At 52.3% G+C, this 18,064-nt stretch overlaps 8 protein-coding genes across 8 annotated transcripts; 5 read left to right on the plus strand and 3 right to left on the minus strand.

The window, feature by feature from the left end:
- Positions 1–253: 253 nt before the first annotated feature.
- Positions 254–643, minus strand: PHATRDRAFT_7666 (predicted protein; the record flags this gene model as incomplete). Its single annotated transcript, XM_002179371.1, has 1 exon — positions 254–643. A coding segment is annotated over one exon (390 nt), but the record flags the coding sequence as incomplete, so codon positions are not given.
- Positions 644–1,204: 561 nt separating this feature from the next.
- On the plus strand, positions 1,205–3,619 carry PHATRDRAFT_54355 (carboxylyase). Its single transcript, XM_002179151.1, has 3 exons — positions 1,205–1,373; positions 1,470–2,724; positions 2,824–3,619. The coding sequence occupies exons 1-3, from the start codon at positions 1,309–1,311 to the stop codon at positions 3,505–3,507; spliced, it is 2,004 nt and encodes a 667-aa protein (XP_002179187.1). The 5' UTR covers positions 1,205–1,308; the 3' UTR covers positions 3,508–3,619.
- Positions 3,620–3,760: 141 nt separating this feature from the next.
- PHATRDRAFT_45153 (predicted protein) lies at positions 3,761–5,660 on the plus strand. Its single transcript, XM_002179152.1, has 2 exons — positions 3,761–4,021; positions 4,136–5,660. Exons 1-2 carry the CDS (start codon positions 3,905–3,907, stop codon positions 5,588–5,590), a joined length of 1,572 nt encoding a protein of 523 aa, XP_002179188.1. The 5' UTR covers positions 3,761–3,904; the 3' UTR covers positions 5,591–5,660.
- A 168-nt stretch (positions 5,661–5,828) lies between these two features.
- PHATRDRAFT_45154 (predicted protein) lies at positions 5,829–8,996 on the minus strand (the record flags this gene model as incomplete). Its single annotated transcript, XM_002179372.1, has 1 exon — positions 5,829–8,996. One exon carries the CDS (start codon positions 8,994–8,996, stop codon positions 5,829–5,831), a length of 3,168 nt encoding a protein of 1,055 aa, XP_002179408.1.
- Positions 8,997–10,671: 1,675 nt separating this feature from the next.
- On the plus strand, positions 10,672–11,848 carry PHATRDRAFT_45155 (predicted protein). The gene has a single exon (XM_002179153.1). The coding sequence runs from the start codon at positions 10,797–10,799 to the stop codon at positions 11,577–11,579; it is 783 nt and encodes a 260-aa protein (XP_002179189.1). The 5' UTR covers positions 10,672–10,796; the 3' UTR covers positions 11,580–11,848.
- Positions 11,849–12,283: 435 nt separating this feature from the next.
- PHATRDRAFT_34775 (predicted protein) lies at positions 12,284–13,324 on the plus strand (the record flags this gene model as incomplete). The annotated part of the gene is made up of 1 exon (XM_002179154.1): positions 12,284–13,324. The coding sequence occupies one exon, from the start codon at positions 12,284–12,286 to the stop codon at positions 13,322–13,324; it is 1,041 nt and encodes a 346-aa protein (XP_002179190.1).
- A 106-nt stretch (positions 13,325–13,430) lies between these two features.
- PHATRDRAFT_19647 (predicted protein) lies at positions 13,431–14,495 on the minus strand (the record flags this gene model as incomplete). The annotated part of the gene is made up of 1 exon (XM_002179373.1): positions 13,431–14,495. The coding sequence occupies one exon, from the start codon at positions 14,493–14,495 to the stop codon at positions 13,431–13,433; it is 1,065 nt and encodes a 354-aa protein (XP_002179409.1).
- Positions 14,496–15,913: 1,418 nt separating this feature from the next.
- On the plus strand, positions 15,914–17,770 carry PHATRDRAFT_26775 (predicted protein; the record flags this gene model as incomplete). Its single annotated transcript, XM_002179155.1, has 1 exon — positions 15,914–17,770. A coding segment is annotated over exon 1 (1,779 nt), but the record flags the coding sequence as incomplete, so codon positions are not given.
- Between the last annotated feature and the right edge of the window lie 294 nt (positions 17,771–18,064).

The raw sequence follows: 18,064 nt of genomic DNA on the forward strand, positions 1-18,064 counted from the left end.
GGAATGGACGGACCCTAATTGCATTACTGTTGCCACCCGCTCCCAATGCTTCGTGTTGACGAGAAATGGTCTAGCTTCTAAAGTTTTTATCCAATGAAACAAATAGCACTGCTCCTTTATGAATTTTCTGGTAAAACAATTATTTACAGCTAGTGAAAACAAAAGAAGGCCGGGGCAAACGACCGTCATCAGAACGATGCTTTTAAGACAATACCGTCGCGTGTGGATTGCAATCTCTTGACAGCGTGTTCTTACTGTACATGAGACTAATACCGTTCACACAGTGACGCTCCGAGAAGGTTTTGAGTCGATCCCATTTGGCCGTATTGGTGTCGGCAAACACGTGACCCAAATGCGACTGACAGCGGGCGCAGTGAATTTCGACGCGTTTCCCCATCACCGGGGACTGTTCCACGGTCGTGGCAACGGCACCTTGTACATGCGTTCCAAACGAGGGCCATCCCGAGCCGGAATCAAATTTGGCCCGGGCCGCGTAGAGTGGCAACCCGCACGCACGGCAGGCGAAGCAGCCGGTGTCGGGGTACCACGTATCGTACCGGTGGGAGCGGGGTCGTTCCGTACCGTGCGATCGCAGGACCCGGAATTCTTCCCGTGTCAATAGGCCGCGCCACATAGACTCCGTGTCGTGTTCGGTGGCGTGTGGAATTGGCTGTGAGCCGTTGTGGTGTTGCGGTGGTACCAGCTTGTCTTGGACCAATTCCCAGTGCGGGAGAGGCTTGCCGTCCCGTTCATTGCGTGATTTCAGCGGCTTGAACATTTGCAGCAGCCTCTGTCCGACAAGCATAGTGGTGATGGTGATGAGAAGATTAGTTTAGGAGAGAGGTTGTGTAGAGACGTGTTCCCCCGATTCCGACCTTGTGTGATCGCCGCGCTGCGTCTTCATCGTTGCCTACAGTCGTATCAGAAGAAAGAGTGGGTGGGAGGGATTGTCAATTGCACGGGCAGTTTGATAAAGGTGTTGATTCTTGTCAAATCATGACTGTCTCTGTCAATTCATAGTCATACGTCATACGGGACCGATTCTATGTTGAATCTTACGAGAGATTTTAGTCGCACCGATTCCGAGTCGAACCGTTTCCCCATCGAACATCTTCGTCGGTCCAACGCGGCGCAGACTGCTGGAATTCACTGCCAATCCCAACGAACGCTTTTTCCCAGTCGCGTGCCATTACCTCTAAAGAAATTCGTAGCGACTCACGCCGAATTTTGTATTTTACAGCTGCTCGTTCGAATAAGTCCTTGTCAAGAGGTATAGGAATAGCAATACAGCGACAGGAATCCATCAACATGAGTAGTGAAGATGGGGATGAGGGGCGGGAAGTAAACGTTTCCGAATGGATTGCCAACGCCATGTAAGTTCGTTGCGGATCCAAAAATCCAGCAGTTCCAGACGAAGCTCGCTTCATGTCGACGAGACTCAACGGTGCATCAATTTTGTTATTCTGCAGCGCCGACACGGGTTGTCGGGTAGTGTACGGCGGGCACGGTGGGGCGCTGGTACCGTTGGTCAATGCGGTGAGCGCACATCCAGCCCTGCGCTGGGTCTACGCCCGCAACGAACACGACGCCGCGACCATGGCGGCAGCTCACGCCAAGTATACGGGCGGGCTGGGTTGCGTCATTGCCACGTCGGGTCCGGGCGCAACCAATCTCACCACCGGTCTCTTGGAAGCCGCGTGGGACAAGGTCCCCCTTCTCGCCGTTACCGGGATGAAACCCACTTCCGTGATTGGCTACTCCGAGTTCCAGGACGTCAATCAGTCGCGTTTGTTTGCAGGTGCCGGCATTGAATGGTCCAAGGACGCGACGTCGGCCGATTCCGCCATTCCCCTGTTGCGGGACGCCGTCGCCACGGCCTTGTCCCGTCGGACCTGTGTGCACCTGGCCATTCCCGTTGACATTCAGGCCGCCGCGTCGCCTTTAAAGCTGAAACACTTTTGTGCCTCCCACGCGAACGTGGGATTGCGGCCGCCCCGGGTGGATGCCGAGTACGTCCATCAGGCCGCCGCAACCCTCGTGGGTGTACCGGAAGAGCGCAAACCCCGTAACGTCATTGCGGTAGGCCTCCGGGCGCGTTGTCACGGGATCGGTGGAGATGTCCATCCCGATATTTCGAAAGCGATTCTGGAATTGGCCGAAGCTTTGAACGCTCCCGTCTTGACCCGGCTGCACGCCAAAGGTATCGTCGACGAATCGCATCCGCTTTCGTTCGGAGTCATTGGAGTGCACGGTAAACCTGGATTGGAGAAAGCGGCCGCTTTGATCAGTACTTCCGATCGCATTCTCAGTATCGGCGTAGAAGACGAAACTTTGTTGCTCTGTAACGCTGCCGGCTTGCAAATTCGCAAGTTGATTGAAATCCAGCCCGATGCCATGGCGGTCGGGACCCGTTACAATGCGGAACACACCATTTTGGGAGATATTTACGAGATTTGCACGCAGTTGACCGAACGAGTAGAAACCTTGTCGGTCAAGGTTGAGAAGAAGCGCAATCTCGTGGCGCACCAGAGGGATCCCAACAATGGTCTCCACAATCATCGTCGAGAGAACACGTTGGAAGAATTCGGCTACGCAGCTTTTGGCAATCCCGACGCGGTCATGGACGAAAATGAGGAATTGACATTGCCCGCACTCAAAGAAACGGGTCCGGACGAAATGAGACGGCGTACCGATCGGCTTTGGCAAGCTATGCATGCGGCTAACGTACGTTATTCGCTACTGAACAGACACGGTTGTCTCTCTGCAGCGATATTCTTGATATTGTATATTCACCCTTTCTGTCTCTCTCTCTCTCTCTGATAGTGGAAAGAGTTGGCCAAGCTGAGCGACGGCCCCATTCAGTTCGAATGCGATAGTGCGCCAGACTCGGACGGCTACTGCCATCCCGCCTCTGTCCTGCAGGCCTTATCCGACGCACGGATGGATTGCAACGGCACGGACAAGGTGTCTCGCGAGGCCGTTATTGCGGTAGATGTGGGGGACGTTACGTTGTGGGCATCCTTATGCTTACGACTCACCGCGGGTTCCCGGACGTTGTATTCGGAACACTTGGGAACCATGGGGTACGCCTTGAATGCGGCCATTGCCGGTATTCTAGCAAGAGACGGTCCGGCGGGAGCCGTTGTTCTGTCCGGGGATGCCGGTTTCCAAATGACGCTGGTCGAGCTAGCGACGTTCCAACAAATGAAACGAGACGGTGATAAACTGCTGTGTGTCGTCTTTGACAATCAAGTGATGGGTCGGGTAGCTTTTGGGTTTGAAAATGCGGCTGGTTGCGACGTCGGTGGCCCAGACTACGTAGCCTTGGCAAAAGCTTATGGTGGGGACGGGGTGTTACTGGACGATAGCCGCAAGGCACCTCAGGTTGTCAGGGATGCTTTGATCAAGGAAGGGCTTTACATTGTTCACGTGAAGGTGGACCCACATGTAAAAGCAGACATGGCCTCATTCAAAGACAATTCTCTCAAAGTTATGAATAGTGGTTGAGTTTGAATGAGAGCTGAATTTCGTATATCTGTTAAGAGATGCGTGGGGGTAAAAGGAGTCATACTCCGAACTAGATACCCTAACTGTAAGTAGTTTGCGAGTCAAACAGACGACTCCATCGTAGTGTATTTTGATTGGCCAAACGAGTCTCAGCTAGTGTCTGTCACGGTCGAATACCAGACGGAATTGAGGCTCGACAGCACCACGAGGCATAACACTAAAATGAAAAGGTCGTCTCATACTTTTTGTTGCTCACTTAGCTTGTGAGGCAACCGCCATTCTATCGCCGCGTTCACTATTTACTGTTAATTTCATTGTTTGGAATTCTTACGGGTCGCGCCAATTTCTTTTGATTCCGCAGGAGACTCGGATTGACACTTCACCGTAAACACGCAATATGGCGGCCTCGTTTTACAGTGGCGATCAGGTTGGAGCAGTGGTAGCCGACGTTGGACATTATTCCACCAAGATTGGTTGGGCCGGTAGTGATACGCCGAAAAGCTACTTTCGATCGGTACGTAGGGAGCGATCAGAGAATATATAAACGTATGCAAGCCGTCACAAGGAATTGCTTCTCGCTCACGAATGTCAAATTTGTCCTTACTTTCTTGCGTTATCACTTTCTCAGAATGTTGCAGTGTCCCGAGAAGAAAGCGATGGGAACACTAGCGGCAACAGCAACAGTCAACAGGATGATCCTTCTCTAGCACATCACCACAGTATACAGAAAGCGAATTACGACTACTTCCACGGTCCTATTGATCCCAAAAGCAAGTCGGACGGGACCTATAAAGTAGTCAATCCAGTGCATACCACGACGGGTCTCTGGTACGATACCGAGCCCAAAGTGGACGGCTCGGACTGGAACGACTTGTTACCTACGTTCCTCACTCACGGCTACAAAGCCTCTTTAAAGGCGGATCCTTCGGAGCACCCCTTGCTGTTGGTGGAACGCGCATACAACACTCCCGCCATTCGACAGCAAACGCTCGAAGTCTTGTTCGAAACCGTCGACGTCCCAGCCACGTTTCTGGGTAAGGATGCCGTCTTGAGTTGTTACGGCTGCGGACGGACGACGGCTACCGTGGTTGACGTGGGGTCGAGTCATACCACGGTTACCCCCGTCTTTGAAGGTTTTGCAGAAAAGGCCAACATCAAGGTCAGTCCGATCGGGGTACACGCCATGGACGAACTGATTCTGCAACAGTTGGACCAATTGCACAAGTCCCCCATCCTGCCTCTGTATCGATTTCGGCAACCCGAATTGCAGCGTGGTAAGGATATTTACCACGCAGCTCGACTAGCCTTGGCACAGGAATGCCGGGAACTTGGGGCGGGCGCCGCCATCAACATGGCTCCGGCAGCCGCCACGGCAACCTTCCACGCCCCCCACAAAACTTTTTACCTTCCGGACGGGACCGGAGTGGACGTTCCCTCGAAGGTTCGCTTTGCCGTTGCGGATCTGTTGCTCGGCGATGATCCCATATCCGTCACGCGACGACAAGAAGCACTACAAGCTCAACAAGCCGAGCTAGACGAATTGCTCCAAAACGCGGAGGCTCAACCCAGCGACGGCGATGGAGCCGACGACGAGTTGTATTCCGAAGCGGCCGCAGTTGGCTTGTCCAAACGACGAACAAAGCGGCGAAGCAAGCCCGCCGCGAAACGTCGATTTTCCAACCGTCCGCTCCAAAAAGCGTGCGCTCCGCACTGGCATACCCTCCGCACGCAACTCACGGCGGCACCGCTCGCACAAATGGTCTGCGACGCCGCCTACCGATGCGACCGTGATCAGCAAGGCGCCCTGCTGGGTAACGTGGTATTGGGTGGGGGCGGATCGTGTCTGGGACCGACCGAACAAGCCTTTCCGGAAACGCTACGGGAAAATATAGAGAGTTTGATTCATGTGCACACGCCGGGGTGGAAGGTCAAGCTGTTGGCACCCGCGGTGGCGGAAAGAGCTATCTTGAGCTGGCTGGGTGGAAGCATTTTGGGTAGCCTCGGAACATTTCATGATATGTGGATTACCAAAGCCGAATACGAAGAATGGGGATCGGCTATTGTAAATAGGAAGTGTCCATAAATGTACTAGAGCGCTGGAAGACGGCAGGGAATAAGTTATGCAGCTAATAAATTGTCTTTTTGCTTGTGCCTATTTGCCTTACATGCCTTTTCCCGCTTTTTAACCTTGAACTTCGTGGAATTGATGATTCTAAAACTGCATACCGAATTGGGCGTTGGTGATCTATTGTCCCAACTCCTAGGAGCCGGCAAAATTAACGCCAGAAACGCTCGTCAACTCGCAACTCCATAGCGTGCCACTAATGGTGGGCTTCCGTAGTCTCAATATACGCAGCAGCAAATTCTTCGAGCGAATTCAACAACCACTGTGCTGGCGCGTCGCATTCCGGGAATTTGTGCGCCGCTGCCAGCGCTAGCTCTCCCGCGTTTGACGCTTGTAATGATTTAAGGTTTTCGGCAACACAAAGCTGTGATAAAATTTGACATCCTTGCTGTTGTACTTTGATTTCGTCGCCAAATAGGACCATGGCCAACACGATGGCATCCAAGGCTTCCTCGTCTACAATGCGAAGCTTGGTTGCTTGATCTGTTGCTAGATTGCACAAGACAGCACATCCCATTTCCTGAACCGTCGATGAATCTACATGTGCTTGCATAGCATTAACTACAGCCGAGATCCCACCCACGTCCAAAACTACCAATCGGTTCTGGGGCTCCAGTGCCAAGGTAAACAAGGCTCGACAGCACCATTCTTGAACCGATACTTCATCCGAATGTACCCACATAGCTCGCACAATCACGTCCACTCCCCCGCACTCGCCAATTATCCTTTTGTTATCAACGAAACCGGCTAAGTTGGACAAGCTCCAGGATCCAGTTTTTTGAATACCAGCTTCGTCGCGGTGGACTTGCATGGCACCAATCACTGATTCGATCCCGCCAATGCGAGCTAGCTCCATTTTGTTCTCGTCTGAGTTTGCCGACAAATTGCGCAAGGCCTGCAGTGCTTTTTCCTGCAATTCGACATCGCCAGGATGCATCACCATGGAAACGACCACAGCTCCGCCTCCTCCTTGGTCCATGATGGTCTTTTTCAAAGGCGTCGTGTGTGAAGCCATGTTGGTAATGGCGGAACAACCCTTTATTTGGACTTGACGATTTTCGGAATGCTTGTTCATAGCTTCAACAATGCGTGTGACCGAGTGTTCTTCTATCAGAATCGGCAAGTTCGCTTCAAGGACACTCAAATTGGCGATGGTTGCCATTGCATATTCCTGCACGGTCGCATTCTCCAAAAGATTTTGCATCAGGGTGGACACATGTTCAACCGTTTGGTTTTGCACAAAATTTATTTGCGCTTCCGACGTTCCCGTAACGTTTAGAATAGCTCGACAGGCGGCCGTTTGCAATTCGACCTGAGACGTATCGTGGGCGTAACGACGCATTGCGTCTAAGATTACCTGCACCACTCCAATATTGAGCAACGTCTCCGAATCTTCTTCACTCAGGGTCAATTCAGACAATACGTGCAAACCAGCTGTTTGTGTACGCAAAGAGTCCGGGAGATCCCGTAAAGTATTGAGAACTTCAACGAAATCCACACCGGCTTGTTGAATGCGGGCGACGCCAGGATCTTGTGATACCGCAGAGCTTTCTCGAAAGCTCGTATCGCTCGGGGCGCTCTCCGCATCATTGCTATTCAAAATGCTGGCGTTCACTTCTTCCCCAAAACTACTCATCGAATCCAAAGATCGCGAGCTGCTGGGCCGTGAACTTCCACGTCGATGATGATGCGAACTACTATTGACGGTACCAGTGAGACTCTGCGGACCTTGTGCTTGATTCCCTTGATGTTGCAAGTGCTGAAAAGACACGACACCGCCGCGGTTCAACACACCGTGGGAAGGAAGATGATCGCTCTCCCCTGCTGGCATTCCTGTCGTTTCGGGGCCACCGCTGCCACTCAGCGACCCGCTAGTCATCCGGCCCCCAGCGACCGATCCAGTACCGTTGCTACCGTGGTGCTGTAACGAGCGTTGGGATGCTTCTCGAAAGGTTCGACGATAGTAATCCAAAAGCTCTGCGGCAGTTGGATGAGCCGTTAAATTGGTGTCTGGTTGTTGCTGTGGCAAATCCACATCCGGTCTCTGTTCCGTGACAGGAGATGGTGCATCGTGTAGTTCATCATTTCCCGATACGTCGTCCGTGGACGCCGTCGAGATGTGGTGAGATGGAAGCGATTCGTAGGAGGTATCCGTAGCGCGCGATGACGGGACCGCGAAGGTGTCGTGCTCGTAGTAAGGGTGTGTGGTCGGCCCCGTGTGGACCAAGTCACCGGAACCATTCACACTCGTATCGACACCACTATTGCTACAGTGTGGTGATTGACGCACGTGTGCACTACTGCTGATACTGCCGTCGATACTGGTGTTGACACTGTTCCTCCTATTGACGGGACTTTCCTCGATTTGTTGCCAGTGTGGATGCGGCGACGATATCGCGGAGGCGCCGGACAAGGCCGAATCCAAACTAATGTGGGACAATCCACTGCGGACACTGCTTTGTCGGTGTTCCATGTCGTACCGCGGCGATGATCCGGTTGGTGTATTGGCCGGAGACGTGGAGCAACTCCGCGACATGGACAGAGTCTCTCCGTAAACTTCCGGCGAACCCCGTCCGGTCCGCGCAAAACTACCCCCACGTTGCAAGCCGTTCCTACGTTGGGACAAGAAACCAGTTGACGGCGATGCCGTGGACCCGTAATGCAACTGTTGACGACACTGTTCGGGAATGTGATCTTGGTCGGGGTGCGACGATGACGGCGTTAGCTGTGACGATTCCAATCGGACTTCTTCCGATTGCTGTTGCAAGAGACTCTCCATCGACCGTCCCGTGGCGGTGGTAATCGAAGCGGCCGTACCCGACGATGCCCTGGCACGTTCCGACTGTCCCCTGATCAAGCCCCGCGAAGAGGATGCCCGAGGGGCGCTGCGACGGGGTGTAGTGGAAGAATTACCCGTACCAACGTTACCGTTGTGGCTCCCCGTCGGTGTGTTCGTCATGGGGGTAAACGTGCGTGACGAATTGGACCGGGACCCCCCTCCGTTTGCACTCCCCGAAACGCTTCCTCCGGCAACACTCCCGGTAGCGGTGTTAGCGGTATTCGGCGGCAAAACGAGATTGTTCTGTGACCGATTGAAGCGTTGGAGATCTTGCATCGTGGCGGGTCGCGATACGGCCGGCAGTACGCCCGAGGCGTCGCCGTCCCCGGGCAGAGGATTGCAACCCAAACAGCGCCCGTTGAGCACCTTGCCGTGATCCGTAATGGGAATCATTTTGAAGAGCTTCTTCTGGAAACATTTTTGTCCGCAACGGACGCATTCTCCCTTTTTCCGCCGGAGTTCTTCCAGTTCCCGTTTGCTCATGACGGAACCAGTGGCGTTGAAGTCCGTGCCCAACCGTTCCATAGTAATGGATGTTTTTTTGACTGGCAATGGTGGCTCGCGAAAAGATTCAGAGAATGGCTGGGTGCCTTTTTTGGCAAGTCTCCCACACTACACACACTACGAGCGAGGGACTGATTGTGGTTTGCGGAGGAGGATGGCGTGATTCTTGACAAGTGTGTGGGTAGCTCAAAATTTCGTGTATTCCCGTCCGCAAAAGCGATCCCGGCGTCGGACTCGGTTCCTCTCACCAATCCAGCAGACTGAGCACGATAGGCCGCAACGCCAACCGTCCAGTGGCAGCGACGCAAGGTTATTCGAGAAAAACAAAAGTGGAATCCCGTACGTGCGAAAAACGGCAGTGACCGGGAAAGATCGAACGTCCGGGGTCGCGCAACCCAGGACTAGCTTTGCGGGTCACCCACGTGCGCGTGGAACACCAAGGATCGCTCCCGCAGACTCTTACGAGGATGGATGGATGGATGGATGGATTTAGTTGTAGTAGTAACGAGACGAGACGTTGCAATGTGGGACTGTTCGTTCTATTGGAAAGACAAGGATTGTTCGGGGGAGAAAAGTCTTTTGGCAGACACCCGCAAAAAGAGGGGGGGGAGAGAAAGGGCGGGTTTTGTCCCGTCGTACTGGCACATATCTCTCTTGTGTGTCGCGTCGCGTACATTTCTTCGATGCAGGTTCGGAACGCATAGGTACATGCAGTACGGTATCGTATCCCCCCACCCTTGCTGGGAAGCTCTACTACTAGAGCTAGCTAGCTAGCTCTACTATCGTACGGACGAGTCCTAAAAGTCCCCAACGCGGAGTGACAAAGAACGATCGGAATGGCAATGTGGTGTCGCGCGTGCGGGCAGTGAAGCGAGACCGAAATTCGTTAAATACCATGGCGACATCTTGGAGGAAACGCCGTGGAACAGTCACTGAAAATGACCTACGAATCCAAAGCCTTAGTTCATTTATAGATTTTTCGAAAATTGGGTCTTCCATCAAAGTTGAGTAGACAAAAAGCCAGTCCTCACAGTCAAGAGTACCTAGTAGGAAGGCGAAAAAGACTCGAGCGCGGTACGAAATCGAGTCACGCTTTGGCGAGGGACACCGACAAATAGGAATTCACAGGCACAGGCACCACTGACTCAAAGTGACTTGGGCGTCCGATTACTGCTGCACGGCGGGATTACTATTCCATCCGACTGTGCCTTGGTTTATGCCCTCACAGAGCAGTGTACAGTTAGTCAATGTAAAAAATAAAAAGCTATTTACGCAAATTCATGTCCAACGTATGTACGTTACATCATTGGAGTATTGCGGAAACGTTTACGCTCAACCATTCACTCGCAATCTCCCACGAGTAGAACATGAATCAATCTCGGTCGGGCCGGGCAATCCCAGTTTTTTGTATTCAGTCACGATATCACAACGTCAAAACGCCACCCCGTTTCCAATCCGAGCATTTGAGAGTGAAGTGGATCACGCCCGCAGTGTCGGTGTTTCTGTTTTCGCACAGGAAGTGTCCGAACTATATATAGTTTGACGTTATCGACGCGCGTGCCGGATTCGTGGACAGGAATGTAAATGCTCGCATTCGGTGGAAACTCGACTGTAACTTACAGCAGAAAAGGTGGGGGTGACTGTGAGCGACAATCGATCGATACCGAATTCGACCATCCATCCACTCGAGTCGAGTAACTGTTAGTGATTGACGGAGAGAAGCAAGTCCTACCAAGCGTTTGCGTCCAACATCGACAGCGACTCCCTCTCTTACTCTTATCGTAAAGTGTAAAAAGTACGCAATCGTCTCTGACTGTCACCATGGATATGTCCGACACTCCGTATACCAACGCGGAAGGCTCGGCTCCCTTGAATCCCACCGAGGAAACGCTCATGGTACACGTCACGGCCCCGGCTTCTCTCCAGGCCGGCTACACCTTTGAAGCCGAAATTAATGGCGACCCGGACAAAGTTTTCACCTGCCAAGTCCCCCAAGGTGGTGTAACGGAAGGCCAAGTCTTCTTGACCCCGTTGCCCCTCACCTACGATGGTCTGCGCCTCCGGGCACCGGTAGGGCAATGGAAGGACGGACTCTGCGACTGCTGCGCCCTCGGTGTGTGCCACCCCACACTCTGGTGTGCCCTCTGTTGTACGCAAATTGCCATGGGGCAGATTATGAGTCGGATGCAGTTGACTTGGTTGGGCGAATACGGACCCATTGCGTCTACGGCGAACACGTTCCGCGTCGTTGTCCTCCTCGTTGCTTCCTACTACGCGTACTCGACCTGTTTGCTGATGGCCGAGTTGCCCTACGCGACACAGGGGGTACCCACGCCAACTTCCATTGCCGTTCTCAAGTTTGTGGGAAGTTTCGTAGTATCTGTTTGGGCCGTTTACAGTCTGTGCCGGGTCCGCGAAAACGTCCGGGCCCGGTATCAAATTCCCGAAACACGCTGCGCCGGTTGCGAAGATTTGTGCTGTAGTCTGTGGTGTAGTTGTTGCGTCACGTCACAGATGCTCCGGCACACGGGGGAGCACGAAACCTACCCCGCGGTGTGTTGCACCCGCACCGGACATCCGCCCGGAACTCCAATTGTGGTGTAGCTTGCCAACTCCCGAAAAACTTACAATGGGAAAGTGTCGTCCATACAGGAACGTTGAGATCAACTTGCTTTGAGCGCGCAGCGAAGCATTATCAATTCATCGCTAACTTGGAATCTGGCTCCGAAGAGTACGACAGCGGCGTTGCTTGTCCTATGATGAAAACAGCATTTGTACGACTTTGAGTTTTCACAAACCATTCTCGTTTCAGCAACCACGTCTTTCTGTTTCGACCTAGATTAATTCTTTTTGTTTCATTACATAGCATTGCCATTCATTTTTATAGCGCTGGATATCAGGCTCAAGATATCGGGCACTGCAATGACGCTGAAATCGCAATCTTCCGCTACTGACACTGTCATGTTTAGAATAGTGTTGAGGATGTCGTTTCGGTTCCCTCTCTACTAGCTCTACATTTGTGCTCATGCGGCTTCTATTACTTTTAACATTTACATTCTCTCTGTTCTTACATGAGATACTATTACTACATTAGCTTGACAAGTCCAGTGGATGTATTTGTTGCCCTGTCTTTTTCTTATTTTTTAGGGTCTTGATGTCGTACTTAAAAAATCTATCGATATACTGTCGCTATCAATCCTCACAATCGTTGCCAGAAACGCACCTTTGCTTTCGATTCCGAAACGAGCTGACATTTATTTTTCTTTCCTACACATTTTTGGGAAATGCGGCGGACTCTGCTACATAGTATGTTGATGCTGTCTGAATCGGACGTCAAGAGGGTTTTGACCATGAAGGACTGCCTCCAGGTCAACCGGCTTGCGTTTCAAGCCGTCGCTGCCGACACCGCCCAAGTCCCCACTCGTCTGGGACTTGCTTACGCTGATCCTGGTGTCTCGAATTCCTCTTCCAGCGAGGCAGCTCAGGACTGGACGCTCTTTAAACCGGCAGCGTATCAAACAAAAGAGCGTGATCACATGGGTCTCAAAGTAGTCTCCATTCGATCCAACAATGGGAAACGGGGTTTACCGCTCGTTCCGGCTTCCATTCTAAGCTTGCATCCCTCGACGGGTATGGTCCAGGCCGTGGTTGCTGGCACGTACTTGACAGCCATGCGAACCGCCACCGGGAGTGCCCTCTCGGCCCAACTGTTGCGTCCAGACGCAGCCCACATTGTTGTGTTTGGTGCCGGACTGCAGGCGGAATTACACGTCCAGGCTCTGGCTACTGCCTTGGAAAAGTCGCTGCCACTCGTGACCCTCATCAATCGCACTCGCTCCCGAGCCGAGGCTTTGCAATCCACTCTAGAAGCCACGGACTGGGTAGATCACGTGCACGTTGTGGATCTGTCGGATCGCCTGAAGGTAGCCGAAACTCTAGCGACGGCAGATGTGGTCGTCACGGCTACCAACACGGCCACGCCTTTGTTTGACGGTAGTTTGCTGCGTCCCGGAACCCATATTGCCGGTGTGGGATCGTACACACCAGACATGCAGGAAATTTCGGCTCGGACCGTCGATCGTTGCAAAGTGCTTATAGACACGCCGGAAGCCCGAACCGTGGGAGATCTGAAGAATGTGTCCATGTCGCATCCGGTTGCTTTGTTGGGCGATCTTTTGCAATGTCAGGACGAGAACCGTGAGAATGAGTGGATGAATAAGAACTCCTCTCCATTCGACTGTACATTTTTCAAATCGGTCGGTACCGCCATTCAGGATGTGTTGACGGCCGACTTGGTCGTTCAAAAATCCAAAGAACAAAACATTGGGTTGGAAGTAGACATGTCGTGAAACTTAAAATATTCAAAGTGTTTAACTGTTAACAAGATGGCAATCTTATTTTAAGGAATTTTGCAATGTACTATGATTTGACAGAAGACATCCCGGTACTGTTTCTCTACTGATTTTCGGCAAAGCCAAAGGTCGCTTTGAATTCCGTTGACATTTCCGATTTTTCCTGCTCCAGCTCGGCTTCGATTGCGGCTTTTTCTTCAACGTTCGCGATTTTTTCTGCCCGTCGCAGGGCCTTGACCTTGCGTCCTTGTCGTCCGTCCACATCTTGCTTGGTTACATGCAGGCGACCAATGGTTTCCCCAAACATGTTGGTAGAATGATTCTTGGTCTTTTTAGGCTTGGCCGAAGACGGCTGTTTGCGTGCGGCCTGGTATAGGTCCGATTCGGCCCACTGCGATCGTCGCACCACCAAATCCAGATCCGGGCCAGACGGAATCAACTGCGGCAACGGCGCAGAACTATTAATGCTGCTGTTCACATTCTTCTTCAATTTGACAAAGTATGTGCGTTGGTGAATCAGTGACCGACTAGCGATTCCATTGCTACTAGCTACGTCGGCCCAGGTAAAAACGATCGCATGGTCGATGCCGCTCAAGGTAAGCTTGTCAACAACATCACCACGGTAGAAATCCACAAGCAGGTTCCGTAAATTTCTTGCATCCAGATTACTGCTTTGTTCCCAGCCGTCCCCCACAAAGAGTAACAATGGTTTGCTGCCGATTCGTTTTTTGGGCACACTGCCGCCGTAATCGTGCATGGACTTGAATCGCAGGACGCCGAGTTCACACAGATCCAGTATAGTCCGATCAAAGGTGCGTCCCAAAATCAGATTGTTGGGGCGCTTTTTGTTGTGCGACGCCAATGCAAGTAGAGCGCAATCATTTTTGGTGGTTAAAAATTCCAAACTTTGTTGTCCGGACGTGGAAAAGGGCACAATTTGGTTCTTTTTGGTCAGTAGTTTGGCGCGTGGCGCCTGGACGGCCCGCAGTTCTTTCAGAACTTGGGTCATGGTTTGGGAACAAGAAATCCCCTGCAGTAGAAGAGCGTTCTTTCCGGGCTCGCGTAGGACCGCTTCGGTCGATTTGAGGTAACGGGCGACCTTGGCCTTGGGTGCTTTGGCACCCGTCAATTGACGGGTTTTGTACAGCTGATTGTTCGTCGGAGCCATGATTAGCGTACAAGTCGGACGGACGAAATATGTTACGCAAAAATCGTCAAGATAGACAGATTGATCCACCAACGGGAGCCCACTAATACGCACTTCAATTCCGTCAAGGAAAGTCTGATGCTTTTCTTGATCTTCTTTTCAAGATGTTCTGTGCGAAAACATAGCTGTACCGTGTCGCTACAGTTCGTGTTGCGCGGGGACCTTTTTGGTTGGTTGCCGAGCTCATCAATACGTAATTCTTGCCGGTGAGTGAGGAAAGGAGCTTGATACGGACGTCGGACGGTCGAGTACAATGTTCACGGTCAGTGAAGAGGAACTTCACTTACATCAGTCACGGGTAAAGCGTGATCCATTTGCGGACGGCGGGAGAACGACTAGGAGGGACCATGACACGGATCGAAAAAGGACGTACCGTAGCGATCGTTGCGACAATGGCACGATTGGTACAGGACTCTTCTCAGATCTATCAACAGTCATCGACAGAATAGAGTAGCGAAGTGTGCGAGAGGAGTAGAGAGAAAAGTGAAACGGAGTCACTTGATTTAAGGAAAGCTTCCTTTGGAAAGGGAGACCAAGTCAGCGGAATGTCGCTAGAGATGGACCAGAAGAGCAACGGACGACAAAGCCATGGCAAAGGCAAGAGTCGCCACAACGCATCCGGAGGCCGTGGTAATCGCACCGACAAAAAGCCGCACGATCCCTTCCAGAAGAATGGGAATGATTCTCACCACTCGCAACGATCTACTAAACAGAACAACGGCCAGAATCAACGCCAGCGTCAGCAGCAAGCTCGGAACATGCCGAATGCGTTACCGTATCCACCACACGAAACCTACGAGGCTTGCATGCAGCGTTACGTCTCGCCACACGCGGCTGATAAGCTGGTGCGAGGCAAACTCCGTGTGCTACCGTCAACGGCTTCGAACGATGCCGCCAGTTTTGTAACCTGCGATCGTGGTATTTATAAAGTCGACATCTGTATTCCCTCTTTTTTCGAACGGAATCGTGCAATGGATGGTGATATCGTCTTTGTGGAGCTCCTACCGTTAGAAGACCAGAAGACGACTACGACGCCGCAGGAAGGCAGAGCACGAGTCGCGGAGCATCACGACGACGACAATGAGGACGACGAGACGCTGTGGCGGAAGGGTCCAGACGATGCCGAGCTCGTTACGTGGCAGGACGATGAAACGCAGATGGATTTGTGGAATCCAATGGTTGCCATCCCCCGTCGGACCATGGCTCCACGATCGGTGGAGAATCGTAATACAAGCGAATCTCCTCAACAACGCCGCGGCAAGGTAGTGCACGTCGTCGCACCCAAGGCGGTGACACATTCCGAACTTACGCCTAGCGCGTCCTTGGTCCCGCGACGGCGTATCGTGGGCAGCCTCAAACGATTGCCGCATGGCAACGTCATCCTGTTTACGCCCAACAACTCCTCACTGCCACAGTTCCTTTGTCCGGATAAGCTTGACGTCAAACTTGAAGATGGTATGTTGTACAAAGCCGAGTACGTGTTTGGCTCTTGGGAATGTACACAACGGTGGCCGCCTTGTCAGAACGTCCAGGTTCTGGGAAAATCATGCATATTAGAAAACGAAATACAAGCTCTGCTGCTTGAGCACGATGTGGATCACGGCGATTTCGATCGAGAGGTGCTTCAAAATGTGGAGAATGCCGTCGCCAGTGGTGTGTTTGTTACCAGCACGGGCGAGCTGGGATGGAAACCTACCCCAGAAATGTATGCGGGTCGTCGCGACTATCGCGATGCGCGTATCTTTACCATAGATCCAACGACAGCCAAAGATTTGGACGATGCTCTTCACGTGACCAAGCTCGCGGACGGCCGCGTCGAAATTGGTGTGCACATTGCGGATGTCTCCTACTTTGTGCGGCCCGATTCGCCGGTAGACACGGAAGCCCAGTATCGGGCCACGACGGTCTACTTGGTGGACAGGACGGTTCCCATGTTACCCCGACCGCTATGCGAAGTAGCCTGTAGTCTGAACGAAAACGTCGAACGTTTAGCCTTTTCTTGTGTTTGGACCATGAATGTGGACGGAACAGTTCGTCAGAAGAACGGAAATCCGGACGTCTGGTATGGAAGAAGCGTGATTAAGTCCTGTGCTCGGCTGGACTACGCCACAGCCCAGAATATCATTGATGGTAAGGTCGGACGAGGAGAGTCGGACAAGGCAATTGACGAAGCTCTTTGGCCGGAAAGTCGGCGCCCAACCGGCGGACACACAACTGCCCAGGTAGCTCAAGATGTACGGCTCATGCATCGTGTCGCCATGGCTCGTCGACAGTTGCGTTTTGACAATGGCGCCCTTGCCTTGAATGGCATTAAACTTACATTTCAACTAGATACAGACGGTCAAACACCACTTTTGGCGGCACCGTATCCACTGAGGGATTCAAACAGGCTGGTAGAAGAGTACATGCTCATGGCAAACTACCTGGTGGCAGAGCGCTTAATCACGCATACTGGTAGACGCGCCATGTTGCGGCGCCATCCCGAACCCCTGGAAGATGGGTTGGACAAGGTTGCAAGCGTGGCCAAGGCTGGGATGGGATTCAACGTGGACATTTCGTCGAGTCAGGCACTACATGCGTCATTATGTCGCTTGGGCCGTGAATGTAGCGACCCACTCGTCTTGCAGTGTGTGACGCAGATGCTGATGACACCTATGCAACCGGCCGACTACTTTGCGGCGGGTACGATGGACATGGCGGCCTGGAAACATTTCGCCCTGAATATTCCCTACTATACTCATTTTACGAGCCCAATTCGTCGATATGCCGATGTTATTGTCCATCGACTGTTGCAGGCTACCATTGACGGTCCGGAAGCGGTTCAAACTTTTCCTTTGGACACCGATGCGGTCGAATCCATTGCTGCGCACTGCAACGAAAAGCGCATGGCTTCCAAGAAAGCACAAGAGCGGTGCGATCGCGTATTTTTGTCTCTGTTTGTCAAAGCAAAACCAATGAAATCCCAGCTTGGTATCGTTTTGTCGGTGGGTGTATCCACCTTTACAGTCTTTGTGCCGAGCTTAGGTATTGCTGTTTTGCTCTTTTTGGAGGAGCACAAGGATACCTTGACATTCACAGCCGGAGGAGATGAGTTTGGTGGCCGCCATATAGTTTTGGAGCAGCAGACTCAGGTGCAAGGGCAGCCGATCGAGCCGTGGGGTAATGTTTTGGAGATCCGTGTGTTCACAAAATTACGTGTGACCGTCTTTTGCAAAAGCAAGCCACCTATTGACGTCAAACTTCGTCTAGAAGGACCTTGGACCAAAGACGAGTCACGTGTTACTAAAAGCTCGAGTACTTAAATGATCTGTACTTATTGTTTACAATGTGAAGCTAGTTTTGCCTACAGGTTGATAAAGGGGAGGAGCGGTTGATCATTCCTCGACTGTACCGGGACGGGGACGACCGGCGACGCTCACGAGGTTGATGCAGTAGCGGTTGCCGCTACGATCAGGCAAATTGTGACCGAGGTGCGTGCCGTCGACCGAAACGGATTCGCCATCTCGTAAACAACGCACGTTTTCCCAAAC

This window comes from Phaeodactylum tricornutum, chromosome 6, assembly GCF_000150955.2.
Source record: "Phaeodactylum tricornutum CCAP 1055/1 chromosome 6, whole genome shotgun sequence".
In the NCBI taxonomy this organism is placed as follows: Eukaryota; Bacillariophyta; class Bacillariophyceae; order Surirellales; family Neidiaceae; genus Phaeodactylum; species Phaeodactylum tricornutum.